Source organism: Manis javanica, chromosome 5, assembly GCF_040802235.1.
Source record: "Manis javanica isolate MJ-LG chromosome 5, MJ_LKY, whole genome shotgun sequence".
NCBI lineage: Eukaryota > Metazoa > Chordata > Mammalia > Pholidota > Manidae > Manis > Manis javanica.
The window spans coordinates 130,434,691-130,453,749 of NC_133160.1; the positions used below are offsets into that span (position 1 = coordinate 130,434,691).

The 19,059-nt window shown below is 37.3% G+C and overlaps 1 protein-coding gene across 1 annotated transcript in view; it reads left to right on the forward strand.

Moving 5' to 3' along the window:
• Positions 1 to 12,074: 12,074 nt before the first annotated feature.
• NMU (neuromedin U) overlaps positions 12,075 to 19,059 on the forward strand; it is a 28,898-nt gene continuing 21,913 nt past the window's right edge. Inside the window, exons 1-3 of the mRNA XM_037018693.2 lie at positions 12,075 to 12,374; positions 12,466 to 12,742; positions 17,885 to 17,943. Of these exons, the coding sequence (XP_036874588.2) occupies positions 12,075 to 12,374; positions 12,466 to 12,742; positions 17,885 to 17,943 (636 nt within the window). The remainder of the gene's footprint in view (positions 12,375 to 12,465; positions 12,743 to 17,884; positions 17,944 to 19,059) is intronic.

The following is a 19,059-nucleotide window of genomic DNA, read 5'->3' on the forward strand; positions in this document are numbered from 1 at the left end:
TATTAATAATAATGCTTAGAGATGATGTTTAGTATGACTGTCCTCTGACACAGTAAGAATGACCAGTTGTCTTGTGTGCATGGGTCTAAATGTCCTTTTTGGGGGTGTCCCTACTGTGGTTTTAAAAAATGCCAACTATTATAGATGAGAATGCCAATATTTGGCAGTTGTGATATCACTAATAAATATAAAACTACTTTCTAACAAGAAAAATGATAATACATTAGAAGTTTATATCCAAAGATATTATTTCTTCCTCATTTATTCATCTATCTTCTGAGCAAGTTATTTAGGCTCCTTAAGATATTGAAAATAAAGCTAATGATTTAATAAAATTTAATTGTGATGGCCTTAAGTAGATTATGCTCTAGGATAATCCAAGTACCAGAGGAAAAAAAATTGAGTTTATAAATTTTGTTTTCTTTCCAATAGATTCTCCATTTTTAGTAGATGGTACAATACCATCAGGACCTCACAAAATTCTGTATCAGAATCACCCAGTTAGTCAGAAAACTGCTAAATGGTAACATTTCCTCTCTACTAAGACTTGATTCTTTCTGAAATAATCAAATCATGGGACAATTAGTTCTGTTTATTACTGAATGTAACAATGATATACTCTTCTACAAGTAGGGTAGTTTTTAAGGAGGAATTGTGCATAAAGCATTTGATACTTTATTACCTTTTTGTTCTCTGAGGCAGTTATTTGCTAAGTAATACCTAAGAAACAGATCATATGCTCAAGAATGAAATATCGCTGGTTCAACAGCTTATAATTTGTTTCCCTTTAAAAATAGGCATATATGTTTTTTCAACTGACAATTTTTCACGTTGTTATATTTCAAACACACAGGATTAAAGAGAAAGATTCAGCGAACACCCAGGCATTCATCTCCAAGCTACAAAACCACCAACTAATTGCCTCTTGTTTCATCTAACTCAACTTCACTTCTCGCCCCTCCCCCAATGGATTATTATGAATCAAATTCCAGGTAGCATTTAATCTCATATATGAAAATTTCAGCATTGTCTCTAAAATATAAGGATATTTTAAAAAAACCATACAACTCCAATGCCATTATCACCTAAAAGAGTAATCATTTTAGGAAAGCTAAAAAAAAATTGATACCAAAAGTTGGTGAGCATATGGAGCAACTGGAACTCTCATACACTGTTGTTGTGATTGTAAAATAATAGAATTACTTTGCATCTTCTTATAATGTTAAATATATACACTATCACCTAGCAATTTCATTCTTAGGAATTTATCCCTAAAGAAACAAAAGCACATATACACAGAAAGACTCATGCAAGGCTGTTTTACAATGTTTTATTCAGAAAGTCCCCAGCTGGAAACCCCCAAAGCATCCATAAATAGGATTTTTTAGAAGTTGAATATTCATACAATGGAATTCTGCTGAGCAATAAGTAGGAATGAGCTATTAGTATACACAACAATATGAATAGATCTCAAAAACATTATTTTGGTATATATCCATTAGAATGGCTGTAATTACAAAGACAAAAACAAATATTGGCAACTATATTGAAAAAACTAAAACCCTCATACATTTCTGGTGGAAGTATAAAATGATGTAACCACTTTGTAAGGTAGTTTGGCCATTTCTTTAAAAATTAAATATAAATGTACCATATGACCCAGTAAGTAATCTCCTACTTTTTCACCCAAGATAAATGAAAACATATGTGAACAAAGACTCATGTATGAGTGTTCCTAGCAACATTTTTCATACTAGACAAAAATAAATCAGAAATAACCCAAATGCTCATCAACAGATTGAAAGGATAAACAAAATATGGGATATCCACACAGTGAATATCATTCAGCCAGTAAAGGGGAATGAAGTATAAATCTATGCTGCAACATGGATGAACCTCAAAAATACTGTGCTGAGTGAAAGAAGTCAGACACAAAAGGCCACATACTGTATGATTCAATTTACATGAATTGTCCAGAGAAGACTAATGGATGGAGACAGAAAATAGATTAGTAGTAGCTAGGGTTGGGTGTGGGAATGAGGATTATTTGAAAATAAGCATGAAAGATCTTACTGGGTTATGAAAATACACTGGATTATATGATAGTTGTACATCTTGGTAACTTACTAAAAGTTATTCCATTATACATTTAGAATGAGTGAATTTAATGATGTGTAATGCTGAATAAAAGAGGCCAGATACAAAAGAGTACAAGAGTGCATGATTACTTTTACATGAAGTCCAGGAATAGGCAAAATTGATCTATAGTGCTAGAAGCCAGAAAATTGGATGCCTTGAAGTAACAGTGGGGAGTTACTGACTGAAAAGGAACAGGAAGGAACTTTCTGGGGTGTTGGAAATGTTTTAAATCTACAGCTACATCTACATCTGTATTTTATTTTGGGTGTTGATGATCTGAATTGTTAAAGGGAATACAATTGCTAATGCTTATCATACTGAACACTTAAACTCTGTGCATTTTATTGTATGCAAATTGTATAATTTGATTTCTTTCAATTAGTATCTAAAGAAACTCCACACATTGACCTTAATTGGTAGGTCTCTCAAGTCTTTTTATTTTCCTGAAGAAAAATACCAAAGTTGATTTATAGATAGTGTGCATTTTGCACATGCATTTCATTTGCACTATTTTTCAGTTATTTGTGAGAAATAATTTACATATAATAAAATGCAAAGTGTTCAGTGTATAGCTCAGTGCTCTTTTAAATATGTATATATATTTCTAATTAGGAAAGTAATTTAACCACATTGTACACGTGAAAATGAGAGAAAATGAAATAAAAATCATAATAACCACTTTTGGTGTATTTCTTTTTATGTTTTTCAACTGCCTCTTTTTCAGTGAAGTAATATATGTACAGTATTTATTATTATTATCATTATTCCACAGGCATATATTGCTGAGCAAATGGTCATATTTGTTGCTATAAATCTTAGTAATGCAACCATATTGAATTTTGAAGCCCCAACCCTACTATCTGATGGTACTTACTCTCTTGTGTCCATATCTAAGCAAGAATTAGAAAAAGGATACATGTGTGTAGCAGCATTATGTACATTCACCCATCTTCTGATAGTCTGATTTCTTATTCTAAGGTATATCCAAACCTGCTCAAATTTTCCTGAGGATTGTAAACGTCTTTGTTTTGGATTCAGGGGAAAAGATATTGTGCTATTTCATTCCCAGACACATAGTCACTTTCCAATCTAGTTTTCCGATTGACTGCACTTTCCTGAAGATTGCACTGCTTTTCCTTTGACATCTTTAAATTCTAAAGTCAATATGTTTTCTTGAAAATTAAGTCATGTCCCAGCATATGTTTTGATCCACACATTGTAAACTGATTTACTTTACACATGGACTTTTGGAAACAGTTTCCATGTAACACTTGAGACATTGTTTCTGCAATTCCATTAACTCTCATGTAAATGCCAAATTTTGTTGAGGAAGATGAAACTATGTTAAATGATGGTAACTTTGGGGTTTGGATATTATATTTATAAGCAGTATTTTTTTCTGGTCTGGAAAAAGTCACTGCATTTCTAGGACTGTGCTCTTTTGGGGGAAAGGTGCTGTTTCTTTTCCTGAGATGTAATGAGGGGCAATTGATCTGTCAACAAAAAAGGCTTTCAGAGTCTGCCAATATAGTAAAATAAAATCAATCGCAGACAATATTATCCTAAAGTGATTTTTTAATAAAAAGTGGCTATCCTACCTTCTAAACAGCTCTGAAAGTAATTGAAAGAATGAAATCACAAAGGCAACATATGTTTTATATATAGAAAATATAAAGAACTCTTAAAATTCAATGGTAAAAACAATCTAATTAGAAAAATGAGAGAAAGAGACAGACATGTATTTCATTGAGGATATACAGATGACAATGTGCCCAACATCAACAGCTATTAGGGAAATACACATTAAAACCATGAGATATCATGACATATTCATCAAGAATGGCTAAAACATAATGATGACACCAAATGATGGAAAGGATACAGAAAAACTGGATCACTCATTGCTCATGGTTAAGTAATATGGCACAGCCACTCTAGAAAATAGTTTGTCATCTCTTATAAAATTAAATAAGAGTTTATTTTTATTTTCTCACCATATGACCTAGGAATTATACTCTTGGGCATTTATCTTAGAGAAGTGAAGAACACAAATGTTTATGGCAGCTTTATTCAAAATAGCCAAAAACTGGATGCCTTTCAACAGGTGAATGGTTAAATGGAATATAATTAAAAGGAACAAAACTATTGATAGACTCAACTTGGAGAGATCTCAAGGGAATCATCCTGAATGAAGCCATTCTCCAAAGAACATACTATATGATTCCATTTATAAAACATTCTTAAAATAACAAAATAATAGAACAGGTGATTGCTAAGTTTAGGGACGAGGAAAGGGCAGTGGTATGGCTGCATAAGGGAGCCTTGTGGTGATGGAATTGTTCTATGTGGTGGTGGTTACAAGAAACTATGCATTTGATTAAACTGCATATACCTACACACACATACACACACACACACAAATTAGTCTATGTAAAACTGGTAGCATCTGAATAAGCTCTAGAGATTGTACCAATGTCATGTTCCTGATTTTGATATCATGCTATAGTTATGCAAAGATGTATCTTTGGGGAAAACTAGGCAAAGGACACATAGGACCCCTCTGTACATTTCTGGGGCAACTTCTTGTGAATTTATAATTATTTCAAAATAAAAAGTTTAAAAAAGTTCTGAGAGTTTGGATTGTGTGTTTACTGAGAAGCCTGGATGTTAAAAGACCTTTGTAATAATTTATCTCATCTCCTCCTTTTGCCTTCCTGAAAAAATAATCGGTGGGTCTAGGTCTTGAAAGTGTCATTGAAGAATATGAACTATCTTGTTTTTTTATGTCCCTTCTTCCAGTTCTAGACATTGCCACTCTTAATTATGAAATACAGAAGAAGACAAATGGAGTAAAACTTTAACCATTTTCAAACCTTCTTTTCTATTTGGAGACTTCTCTTCTTCCTCCCTTTGCTTACTATCACCACTTATTTTGTGCCAGTCACTCTTGAAAATTTCAGAAACCCAATTAAAACAAAATAAAAATGGAAAGTTTTGATTTACTTAACTCTGAACTGGAAAGGATGGACCTGGCTTCAGGTATGGCTGACTGTCAGCATGTATAGCAATTTCAGTCTCTTCTCTCTTCCTCTCTCCATTTCTCACTGCTACTTGGTGTCACTTGAAGACTTTCTTCATGTAACTCATATGGTGCTTATATATCAGATGTACAGAGAAAGCTTTTTCCATAGCCCTTGCCCAAATCCAGGGATTAGCCCTTGAACTGTGTGAGATTCTTACAGAAGAGGGAGGGAAGAGTTGGTTTTCCAAAGAAAGGGATATTGTACAGGCAAAAAAGTACATACTTCCATTTTGTGAATAATAAAAACTGGATTTTTCCAAGGGTGAATTCTTTTCCCAAGATATTCCAGCTAGTAGGTGATATTACCATGACTCAAAGCCAGGTTGTCCAGCTCCGCTGCTCAAGGCCTCAATCTAAGTTCATACAGCCTCTAAGAAGTCTTCTTTCTTGGTTCAAGTTCCTAACAATATTTCTATATTTATTTACTTTTTCAACCATATGATTATTGACTCTCTTCTTTATCAACTACTGGGTCAGAAGTCTCCCAAACTGAGTAGAACAGATTAGGAAATAAAACCCAGAATGATTCTAAGCAATGCTTTATACAGTGAGAGACTGCTTCATCATTCCCACATAACTTAAGGGTGTATCACCATTAACAATAGACATATGATTAAAGGTTGTGTAATACTACAAATAAAAGTTTTATAAATTATTTATTTCCTTTGTTCATTTATATATATTTTTAGTACCCACTATGTGCCAAGCCCTCTTAACACCAAGAACTTGAGATAATAGAACAATATGAAAACAAACATAAAATAAGTGACTTTAAAATGATAAAAGAGAATAAAAAACTGACTTGGAGTTCTCTTTCTAGCAAAGGAAGACAGATAATAAATAAACTAACAACTATATAAATAGAGACAACTAGTATGGTATATCAGGTGGCAATAAGTGCTAAGGGGAAAAAAATTAAGTTGTGTAAAGGAGATAGAAAGTGCTGAGAGGGAGAAGGGCTCTATTTATTACCAAGTGATTGGGGAAGGAAGATATCATTAATAAGGTAACATAGTATCTATCTTGAATGGTTTGCCCAATATAGAATTAACTCAATACTCCTGAAGATCTCTAGTATAAGATGGAATAATAATGATGTGGTGGAAAAGGATTGGAAGCAATTCCTTGATATATTTCTAAAGAAAATAAAAGTATAGGAGGATAGAGAATGAGAAAAGAAAGTTCAAGTTGATTTTGATTGATCAGCTACAATTGCCACAAATCAACTGTTGTCAGTTGAACTAATAGACATTAAACATACGGACGTCATGATAAAGAATACCTGGGGTGACCTGCTTGGAAATCTACTCAGTTAAAACAGTAATTGTCTTAACTTTTCTTTTTTTTTTCCTAAGAAGTAAATATATTACCTGGTTTATTTCTGCTTTTTCTATTTAAATTGTCTAACAACGCTTAAATTAGGGTTGAAACTCAGTATGAAAGCTTACATCTGAAATCATACTAATGGGTGAAAACAAATGACCTGTGATAAATTTTTGAAGAAAAGAATTTGATTACAGATGAACAAAGATTCAACATTGGTTAATTTTATTCTTCTCAGAAATGTCATAAATTTCTTAAAATAATATCCACCCGTATTTGATTTAGAGCAACATGACACACATATATATACAACTTTCCACATTTCATATCTGTATGGTCTACTTAATAACTCAGGACTAAAATTATTTGAGACACTAGAGATAAAATGAATAGTGATTACCCCTTTTATAATACTAAACCAATTCTTTCCCTATATCTTTTTGTTATCTTTGACCAAGTGCAATAAAAACTTTGATCTGAACATGCCAGTGTATGGAAGTTATGTGTTATTTCACAAATACTAGATGTCTTTAGGAAACATAATAATGTTTTGATTCATTTTTAAATAGAATGAAAACCAGTCTAGTGATAAAAACAGATGGTTATACCATTTGCTGTGGAGAAATAATAAAATGTACTTTATCTGCCCTTGCATTTTATAGCCCTCATATTTAATTTTAGGCTCTGTTTTGATAAAACCTCATATGTCTGGAAGTATCTGTTTTTTCTGCCCGCTTTGCCTTGATGAGATTCATAAATATGTCAAGGAAATCTAATCAATCTTTCATTAGTATGTATGAATTTTTTAATTGCAATTTGAGGAACAAAGGAAAAATTCTGTCTTCAATGAATTGGAATTTTTTAACATCATGTTTCAAATGAGCAATAACAGTGCCGCTTTCCTATAACGGCTTTACCCTCAGAACACCTCTCATGTGAAAAATCTAGCCTTGTGGGCCTTGATGTAACTGCACAAAGTTACTGACTTCTTCTTTGTAAAAAAATTTCTTATTATTTTTCTCGAAAGGAATTTATCTCGGAAGAGTCTATGAGAGAAACCTGCCCTGCTTTCGGCTGCATATCAACCTTTCCCCGGCCTGTGCTTAGAGAATTCGCCAACAACATTTTTACAAAACTCACGAAATACTGGTGTTGAAAGAGAAGGCAAACTCAGTTGTAAAATGGGAATTTTCACCCAGATGCCAAAGATGTTTATGGAGAGCTAAAAGACATTTGTCACTAAATAATAGATACCTATCTTCTAAACCAGATAGACCCCCAGTCATTTAGTCATTTTCCTGTATTTGCCACAAATGACCATCTCTTCTTGCATCTCAGCTCTATAGCTCCACAACTGGCTTCTACGCCGAATTCTCCCTAGAGACCACAGACAAAACTGAGTCCTTGGAGTAGTTTTCTTTCAATTTCCATGACCTCAGCAGAACATTTACTCTTCAGTATTGGAAACCCTTAAGCAAAAACTTTTCTCTGCATTTCAAATTTGAAATTAGGGTGATATATCTAAATGGTTCATCCTGCATGAGCAAAGGCAGTAAATAACAGAAAATGGGAACATACATGACAGAGTGCAGGTGGTCTTACAGGAGATAAAACAGGACACGATTTTCATCATTTTGTGAGTCTATAAATCTTGCAGCTGACACTGGCTTAATAAATGCTCACTGAACAAATGAATGACTGAGTATCCTGTGAAGCATTTAAACATAACAGGTTATAATTATTTCACAAATACCATTTTTGAGATAATGATGATATTCATGGTTATCAATTATATCAGAGTGACTACAAGAACCAGATTCTCCATCTGGGTTTTATGAAGTATTTTCTGGCCTGAAAATAATTAAATATATAGCATTAGTCACTGACACAGACATGTCTTAGATGAAGGCCCTCACACAGTGGAAGAGGAGGATTTCATAGTAACCAAGAACATCCAGGAGTTAAACAGTAAAATTTGGATATTTCATGCCAAAAATAGACATACTTTTCTTGTGCTATATTGCAAAGATTGCTACCACTCAACAGGTCATCACCATCATATCTGACTTAGACTTCTTTATTTCTTTTAAATTAAGGTGTAATTCACATACCACAATATTCATCCTTTTATAGTGTAGCTTTCAATGGGTTTTAGTAATTTAACAAGACTATCTGACCATCAGCACTGTCTATTTCCAGAACATTTTCCTAAAAGGAACCCCAGTTCCCTGCAAGTTATTAGCAGTTACTTCTGTCTCTCCTCAGCACCTGAAAAGCATTAATCTATTTTCTGTCTCTCAAGTTGTCTCTTCTGGATATTAAGTATAAATGGAAACATACAATATGTAGCCTTTTGTGTCTGGCTTCTTTTACTTAGCACAGTGTTTTCAGGGTTCATCCAAGTCATAGCATGAGTCATACTCCATCCCTTTTCAGGGCTCTGGTGTGGACTTCTGCAGTGTCCTCTTACCTGGTCTCCCTACTTCTACCAGTGTCCCCCAGAGCTTTCTCACCATGGAAGCCACAGTGGTCTTTTAAAATTATAAATCAGATCATCTCCTTTGCTTAAAATCCTCAAAGGCTTCTCATTTTATTCAGAGAGAAATTTGAACTCCTTGCCATAACCTCCAAGACCCTTCAGTGACTAGTACCTGACTCTGTGTACTTTTCTGACCTCAGCTACCCACATGCCACTAACTCTGTACTAGTTACACTGGCTTCCTTGTGCTTTTGAAACTTTCAGGATTGTTTCTGCCTCAGGGCCTTTGCACTTGTTGTTCCCTCTGCCTATGGCTCTTTTTCCAGTTCTTCCCATGACTTGTTTCTTCTCATCTTTCAGACTTCCCATATCATCTCCTCAGAGAGGCAAAACTAGATAATCTTGTCTCAAGTGTCTTTCCTCCGATTCCCAGTCACCTTCTGTTATTTCATTCCCTGTTTTAATTTCTATATAGCATTTACTACTACCTGAAATTGTTTTGTTTTGTTTGTTATTATCTGCCTCTCCTTGAAAATCTGCCAACTCCATGAAATCAGAAACTTTAACTGGCTTGATCACTGCTGAATGTCACTTTCCTAGAATGGAGCCAAGAAGGTGCTTAGTTAATATGTGAAAGACTGATGATTATCTTCCCTAGAACTCCCAAACCTTCAGATCTTGTCCCTATTCTTGGTTCCTAAAGCTGGGTCTCTTGATCTATTCTTAGACTTTGCTATTGCCAACTATTGCCTGATTAGATTTTCATCGCTGACTCTCCCACTCTTCTTGACATTCAACCATCCTCCCCTTCTTAATGCCCCCCATGATGACTTTTCTGGACATCCCAATCATAAGCCAGCAAATCTTGCTAGTCTGCAGGTCCATGATCTAACCTAGCCTTCATTCTTACAGGCTGTAAGCAGAAAGTAGTCCAGTTGCCAATTTGTGGTCAGGCATGCATGGGATAACAGGTGAGAGGAATCAGCATGGTGCCCAGAATTAAACTTTATGTCTTGAACAGAGAAGCCTCACCTCATGGTACACCACACCTCATGGTATATATTGATGCACAAGCTCAATTTAAATGACTTGTAGGTACAGATTGGAATGTTTGTAACTCAGTCGGTAAGCCTCCACTGCAGAAATCTAGGATCTAGCTGCTTATTTGGACTGAAGGGGACCTTTGGAATCAGCTTCCTTCCATTTAGTCATTTGTGAAGTCCCCAGCCTTTGCTCCCAGGTAAATAAAGTTCCTTTCTTCCCTCACTCCCCCATCCATCTTCTCTTATCATCCAAGTCACATAATGGCATGGCCATTAGTCTGCAAGTCTTTTCTTAGAATTTCTTTGAAAATAACAACTCATATACAGAGAGTAAAGGACAAGCCATAAATAGAGGAAATATTTGCCACGCATTTAACCAACAAAAGTTCCAGAATACATAAAGCATTTCTATAATGGGTAAGGGAAAAAAACTAACAACCCAAATGGAGAAAAATAGGCAAAAGGAATAAATGGACATTTCAATGAAGAGAAAACAGTAATAGCCAATACATTTCTAAGAAGATACCCTCATTAGTACTGGAAATTGCAAATAAATCCACAATCAGAGGTCACATTCACCAGATTGGGAAAGGTTTTTGCAAGGATGTGCAGCGAAACCTCATACACTGCCAGTGGAATATAAATTGGCACAACCATTGGAAAACAATTTAAAGTAGAGTGTAACTCAATTTTCTCCTATGACCTAATAACTCTATTCCTTGGTATATACCTCAGAAAACCCTGCACATGTGCACCAAGGGACATGTACAAGAACATTCACAGCAGCCTGGTTCATGCAGGAAAACACTTGTAATGAATGAGTTATTTCTTTTGCTGACTTTTTCTGGGGTTGTAAAAAGCACTGAGTTCACTATTTTTAGGCTTCTCTGTTCTCACTGACCTTTCACACCATATAGGCTGCTAAGATTAGGGATCTTTTAGTGTACCTGTGTGAGACACAAGGAAGACTATTGGGAACCAGAGCCACTTCCACCCGTCTACATTCTTTGCACTTCTTTTTAAGCAATCTTGAATCAAACCTATTCTTGTCCACTTTTGAACCTGGACCAGACTCTACTCTGGCCTTGCTCACATGCTGCCTGAATATAAAGAACTTAAGAATAGTAGTTATTATTTTTTCATTTTATCCGTCAGGGTTATACTCCTGCCTCTCTCAGAGCACTAACCTAACCTGCCTTGTAACGCAGCTATTTGAATGTGGGTTTGGGGTCCTTTACCAAATTGTAATTTCCTTTAGAAAAGTTCTTACTGTTACTAAGTGTTGTACTTCTTAAGGGCATGCCTTGCTGATAGTGGGTTGCACAGTACATGTCTAATGCATTAAAATCCCTGATTTGAAGAAGCATCTTCTCAGAATAGAATGGCCAGTGGCCTCCTCATATTCTGATATCCTTGGGAAGGTTGTTTCATATCGGTAAGCATCATCAAAAAGAATCATAATACTTCACATCCCAGAGATACCATGAATATTAAATAAAATAGCACGGGAAAGTACCTGATGTGAAGATGTCCCTAAAGAAATGCTAACTTCCTTTCCTCCTTCACTTTCCTCAATGTTCTTTTCACAAGGAGGTCAAATGAAATCAGTATTCTCTTTCTGTAGAAGGAAATTCAAACCTTATCCGCTAGTGCCCTGGAAGAGGCTGCTTCTTGGATGTTTCCACATACCAAGTAAAGGAAAGAACGGAGAGGGGTAGTGGAAGTCAGTTCACCCTATGTGAAAATGCAACGACCAGGGAGTGACAGCAGGAGAAATGCATAGAAATGGTAGTAACCTTAAGCCTGGAAATCCATAGGACAGCCAGAGAGACCTTCTAGACCTGTTAGAAACATATGTGTGGTCAAGCACCAGCAGTCCTTTCTTCTTGACCTTCTCTAACAGACAACTGCATTTCCCTAAATTGTCTCAGACCTCGCAGGAATCTGGGGTACATAAACGTCTCCACTGAACCAGTACTGCTGTAATCTGCACCGGGCTTTACTGGGGATGGGGACGAACGACTGCACAGAACCGAGCGCTTCGGCAGGTGCTGCGGAGGCTCTGGGAGAGGAACACCAACGGGCGGGCAGGGCAGAGGTTTGCCCCGAGGGGAAGAAGGGGCGTCCCAGGCCGACGCCGGGAATGAGAGAGTCGCCACTACCAACTTTAGAAACGCGGACCCCAGCCTCTCCAGGCCGCCCGGGCTGCCATCTCCGCCACCGGCTCACTCTAGATCCTTCCACGGCTTCTACACGGCTGTGCTGGAACCCCATTCTCCTCTCTCTCCGCTGCGGCGGGTCGGCGAAGGTGCGCGGTGCCCTGAGTCAGAACCCTGGTAGGGGGCGAGGGGCCCCGCGGCTGGACGGGGGCGGGCAGGGGGTCGCGGTGACGCCAGGAGGTGCGGGCGGCGCGAGGTGACGCGCGCGGGGCCCGCGCCGCCTCAACCCACGTGTTCGCGAGATTTAAAAGTTGGCGGCGCGCGGGGCGGGCTGTTCAGCTGCGGAGCCCCGAGAGCCGCGAGCCAGGTTCGCAGAGGCACCGCCACCCGGCGCAACGCACGGGGCCGAGGCCCGAGCCGCCCGCAGGCGCCGGGATGCCGCGCGCAGCGAGCTGCCGCCCCGCGCCGCGCCCGCTGCTTCTCCTGCTGCTGGCCTGCTGCGCGGGCGCCTGCCGAGGTGAGCCGGCCCGCGGCCCGCCCCGCCGCTTCTCTCGCTTCGGCCTCGGCGCGCTCGCCGCGCCCCCTTCCCTCCCTTTCTCGCCTCCTCGGGAGGCTTCTGGGACTCCCTTCCCCTCGGGCTGCGGGGCTTCCTAGATCGTCGCGCTTGACCACCGGCGCGGATCGCCGCCCCAGGGCAGCCAGCCGGGAAGGTGACAGTGGCCCGCCCCAAAACCCCAGGCACCCAACGAGTGGAACCTTGCCGGGCTCCATCAGACTCGGGACGGGCTGCCTCCGTGGCCCGTGGGAAACGCGAGTTAAAATTAGAATGCTTTCTCTTTAATTGCAATTACTGGAGGAATGGATGGTTGAAGCAAAACTATAGTTTGATAGTTCACCTGAGGATGCGAGGCAAACTTGGAGGGTGTTCAGCTTCCTCCGGGAGTGAGCCCCGCTCCGCTTCAGATAACCCAGAGCGGAGACGCGGGCCTCATCCCCGCAGCCGTGTAGAAGGGGCAAAGAGTGCGCTCTGTGCCAGCTGAGGACTGCAGTGGAGGCTCTTTCATCCTCCAGAACTGGAGAGGCAAGTGTGCAAGCCGGGCTTTCAGTCGGTGCTACAGCCGAAGTCAGTGAAGGCAGATGCGCTTTGGTAACACAAAGGGCTTCCTGAGTTTGGCTTAGAGAGAAAGAGAGCGAAAAGCAAAAGCAGGGTCAGGAAGAAGGTCTGAAACTTGGGAGGTGGAGGAGAAAGCTACATGTTCCAGTAGGGAGATCACTTCCCCATTCCCTAAAGGTTATCTCTCCAGGTACCCTGTGGAGACCTTTCTCCATTTCCCAGCCCTGAACCAGGGGCTCCTCCATGGCCAGCCACTGCCCTGCCAAGACGGTGAATTTTCTATCTTCGTCGCAGGTTCTCTTAGTTTCCCCCTGTTCTGGCAGTGCCGTTTTGGTGGGCAGACTGTTTAATCCTGTTCAGAACCCTGGGGACCTGAAACCACAACCGAGGGACCTTGGGGGAAACAACCATTGTTCTTTTCCAGTGTGTTTATTTTTATTGCTGCCCTTTCATTGTTTTTATTTTTTTTCCTTGAGGCATAGGAGATGGTGGGGGAGGGGGACCCCCCCTACTTGAAAAACAAGGTCATCTGGCTATGAAATCTAAGTAGTCAGAAGCTAGAAGATATAACCCTCCATCACAGAGGCAGCAGGATACAACATAACGTGTGCAAAGTCAGGTTAATCTTTTTTAATTTTAAATTTGGGTTAGGATTGCCATCTTTGCCTTATTAAGGAAGCAGATAATCATAGTTTTAAAGGTAGCTCTTTCTCTGTAAAGCAATTGTGCTCTCCATGCATGTTACATGCTATATGCTTAGTGATTGTCACATCGTGGGATATCAGTGGTTTTGGAGGGGAATTGGGGAAATTTTCAGGTTGCTGGTGATTGAATAGAAACTATGGGAGGCAGCAGCCTAAAAAAGACAAGTCTGGGTATTATTTCCAGAAGAGTGTATCTACTGGCCAATCATCTCATAAACATCCCCAGTATTTCCTAAGCAAAGGGGTGAGATGCCTGTTTCACCGTAGAGACCCCGAAACTACTCTTTTGGGTCTATTTTCCCATTTAGACCTGCTCTTGATATTAAAAAACATCTTAACTCTCTAAAAATGTGTTAGAGTTCCTAAAGAAGCCACTGGTGGGGAAACGTGACATACATAAACAAAACTGGTAGATGATCTACCAAGATTAATCATTATGCAAGATACAACTGCATGTATCTAAAAACAACAAAATAAATGTCACAAAGCCAGAGGACAGTGAAACAGAGTCAACATTTGCAGCATCCTTGGCAAAAATGAGTTCACCAGAGCATGCAACAGATAGAAGGTGCAGAGCCAACTGCAGATTTGGGGGATAAACATTTTACTGTTCCGAGAACATTATTAAAATAAAGAAGGAAATTTCCTAAGAGAGGAGAACATTTTGGATGTCTGTAAAAAAATTGCCATTTAATTTGGCCTGTGACAATGAATTATCAAGTGCCCAAGACTAAATTAAGAAGCGTCTTTTCCTAATCAGGCCCGTATTCATTGAATAATTCTTAAAATTCAGTCAGTGGTATGATTTCCCACTTCCAGAGCCTATTCTAGTTAAGTATTAGCAATGAGAAAAGAAAATTGGCACCTCTTTTAGAATAACCAAGTCTGTTTTTCAGAGAAAGACAAATACTGTATGAAAATCACTTATATGTGGTATCTCAAAACAAAAAACCAAGCTCGTGGATTCAGAAAACAGACTGGTGGTTGACAGAGGCAGAGGGTGGGGAGTGGGTGAAATGGGTGAAGGAAGTCAAAAAGTACAAACTTACAGTTATAAAAAAAGTTAGGTCATAGGAATATAATGCACAGCATGGCGATTGTAGCTAATAATACTGTATTGCATATTTGAAAGTTGTAAAGAGTAAATCTTTAAAGTCCTCTTCACAAGAAAACAATTTCTGTAACTATGTATGGTGACAGATGTTAACTGGATTTGTCCTGGTGATCATTTTGCAATATATACCAATATAAAATCATTATGCTGTACACCTGAAACTACTATAATGTTGTATGTCAATTATATCCCAATTTTGAAAAGTCTGTTTTTCTTTCTCTTACACACGGTGCATTTACTGATGTAAAGAGTTGTCTGTCCATATTATTTGCATCAGTTAGTTAGATTAAGTGTATATATTTTGGTATAAGAGTAAAAATTTCACTTTACTAGATAGTATTGAAGTATAAATATCTTGACAGGGATCATGAAGAATGCAGTTTTTGTGATATCAAAGACCTCTGACAATATTTCAGGAAGTAACTAGTACTGCTATTTGATCGTATGAAACCTCCATCTGTGACATTGTGGGTGGAAAATCACATCAACTTTGGTTAACAAATAGACAAAGAGGAAAAAAGTTCCCCCTTATGTCTGGGTTTGGTCAGAAGATATAAGTGGTTTTCTATAAATTACAAGCATTTTAAAGCTTTGCCTTCTTTCACCTTTTCACCCTGAGGCTATGTTTACATGTTTTGTGTAAGAGCCACAAAGTACCCCATTTTGATTGTGTAAGAGCCTGGGACTAAGGTATACGTAATGGTGGTTTCCGTGTTGCCTGTGTAAGCTTGGGGACATGGAAGGAGGTGAATGCCCATGGCTGTTGTGGTGAGGCCATCTGGGGTGGGGGCTAAGCACTTGTACTGGAGGGTACGAGAGGGTCAGGAGTACAGAGAATATAAAAGTCTTCAAACAGGAATGCCTTGTCAAACAGATTAACAATGCTATAATGAGTGGAGAAATCAGAAGTACATGCAGGTGAAGACTGAATCCAGAGTGGAATTCTTTCATATTTTTCTCTGCATTGGTTTTTGGCCTGTTTCTTTTCCAATACTGCCATCTTTTCTCTTCCTTTTACTTGCCTATTTTTCAGAGTTGTTCACTATTCAGTAGGTAAGTAGTGCATTTAACTTACAAGGAATGGGCCTATGGCCTTTCAGATTTTTTCATGGAACATTCAGATTGCCCCTTTGGAAATTTTCAGTTGTTAAAAGAAGCTTAGACCTAAAATGTTTGTTTGAGTTACTTAGTTTGTCAAATAAGAGACATCCCCCATTTCTTTCTACAGTGCACTGCTCCCTCCCCCTGCCATTCTGTGTTATTAGTGGTCCAGCAGTATCACTTTCTCTAGGGAGCATGCTAGAAATGCAGGTTCTTGGGTTTGTCCCTGCCGGCTTGAATTAGAATCTCATTAGGAAGATCAGCAAGTGTTGTGTATGAAAATTTGAGAAGCACAGCTTTATCCCTTCGCAAAAACAGATTTAGCGCAGAGTAACATCCAACAAACAACAGCGACTTTGGCATATACATTGCAAGAGGGTGAGAAGTATAATTGAGAAGTATGTAAGATTGTTTACCCATCTTTAATAGCTATCCCATGAAAGCAGTTTCAGTCAGTTTCTGAAGTAAACCAATTCTCTATGAGGGACTACATGACTCCTGTAAGTTACTTCTAATGCTTAGTACCACAGAATATGTGGTTAATTACTATTAAGACCACCATACTTCAATAACAGCGTGAACTCAAGGCAGGACTTGACTGAAAAGTGGTAGATTTAGGAAAAAAATTACGTGCCAGGATTTAGAATTAGCCAGACCTAGTTTGAATTCTGCCTTTGTTTTGTATCTAGTTCAGTGCTTTGAGATTACTAAATCTTTCTTTCAGTTTCCTTATCCTAAAAAATGGGAATAAGTATAATAGCTCTCTTAAAAGGTTGGTGTGAAGGCTAAAGGACATAATACATTTAAATGCTTAGCATAGTTCATGCCTGGCATCAAGTAAACGCTCAGTCAGTGTTAGTATGTGCTATCTTGTTATTTTTTAAAAGTTATCTTCTTTGAGACTACTTTTTAAGGTTTTTTGATTTTGCTGCACTTGAAATCATAGGAAAATTTACAGTCTTTTACTACAGGATGTTTTCTTGCTTTTAGTAAAGATTAATGTATACATATAAAAACAGGTAATAATTACATTGAAGTTGATAATATAAATATAGTAGTATTTATATAATATTTCACCAATATAATATTAAATGCATATATTTCTAAAAGACATGGATTCTCAGATTGGATTTTAAGAAAAGATCCAGGAATATGTTGTCTATAAGAGTCACACATCAAACAGAAAACAAAAAAAGGCTTAGCATAATATAATATTAGCATAAAATGTCCGTGGTTCAGCTTTGTGTAGCATGTATCAATAGTTCATTCCTTTTCATGGCTGAATAGTATTCCATTGTGTGAATATACCACATTTTGTTTATTTACTAGATGATTACTTCTACTTTAGGGTATTTAGAAATTATGCTGCTATACACATTCATGTACAAGTTTTTGTGTAGATATGTAAGTAATTCATTCTTGAGAGTAATATCTTTTTAATGTTATTAAGGTTTATTTAATAATTATTTTCCTTATACTAAGCCAAACACTAAAATATATAGTTGAAATAGGAAGGTAGTGATGTACACTGAAAAATGAGAAATATCCAAAAATGAATTATTTATAAATATGTATTTTAGAAGGAATACTATAAAATTAACATGTTGAGTATAACTTTATTTTTAGGTGCTCCAGTATTACCTCAAGGATTATGGCCTGAACAAGAACTGCAGTTGTGGAGTGAGGTAAAGAATTATCTTACCCAAATCAATGGAAACTTTACCTTCTTTGAAATTATCATGGTAAAATAAAATAATATACCTGAGCCTTGAGAAAACTATGATTTTACTAATGTTCTGAAATCATAATATTTGGAATTATCATTTTTATTAAATGAAGAAAAGATGAAAATAAAAAATATGGTAAATGGTAAAGTAAGATGGCAGAAAGAAGTCCTAATAATAATTATAATAAATATGAATGTGTTGAAATACATCACCTAAAAAAAGGGATTCTCAGATTGGTTTTTAAAAGAAGATCCAACAACATGTTGTCTATAAGACTCACACTTCAAACAGAGAATGAAAAAAAAGGCTAAGCATAAAGGAATGGAAAATGATGTACCAGGCAATTATGAAGAGCAAGAAAATTGGAGTAGTGGTTTTACTACGTGATAAAATAGAAGTCAAATAAATAAACCATCATAATAGATAAAGGATCTTACATGCTGGGAAAAACAATAGAGCAAAAAATACAACCATCATTAAAATATATTAACAAAACAACCTCAAAATTTGTTTAACAGTTGATAGAACTCCAGGGAAAAATAAATAAATGAATATTTGTAGTTGGAGATTTTAATAAACCTCTTTCAAAACTGAGAGTTAAAGCAAGTAACACAGAAGTAAATAAATTAAAGACCTAGTCATACAATTAATAAGTTTGAGCTATTAGAAATATTTTTAAAAGCTCCACTAAATTCTATATACATTCTTTTTGAGTATAATTGGAACATTTAAAAAAAGAGTAGACCATGTGTTAGAATACAAAGAAAGTTTCCATAAGTTAAAAAGGATCCATTTTAAATCTTTTTCAAATCATAATGCAGTAAAATTAGAAATTAATTATAAAAACATAACTTAAATATCCCATCTGTTTGGAAAATAGATAGCATTTTGGTACATAACCCTAGGCTAAAAAGGAAATTACAAAATACGTAGAACTGAGTGACAAAATATTATAAGTCAATTTGTATGCAAAATTTGTAACAGCTGAAACAGCAGTTAGAAGTTTTAGCTTCATGAATATTTATTGGGGAAAAAAGTTTAAAACAAGCTAAGCAACTATATGTGGGGGAAAGA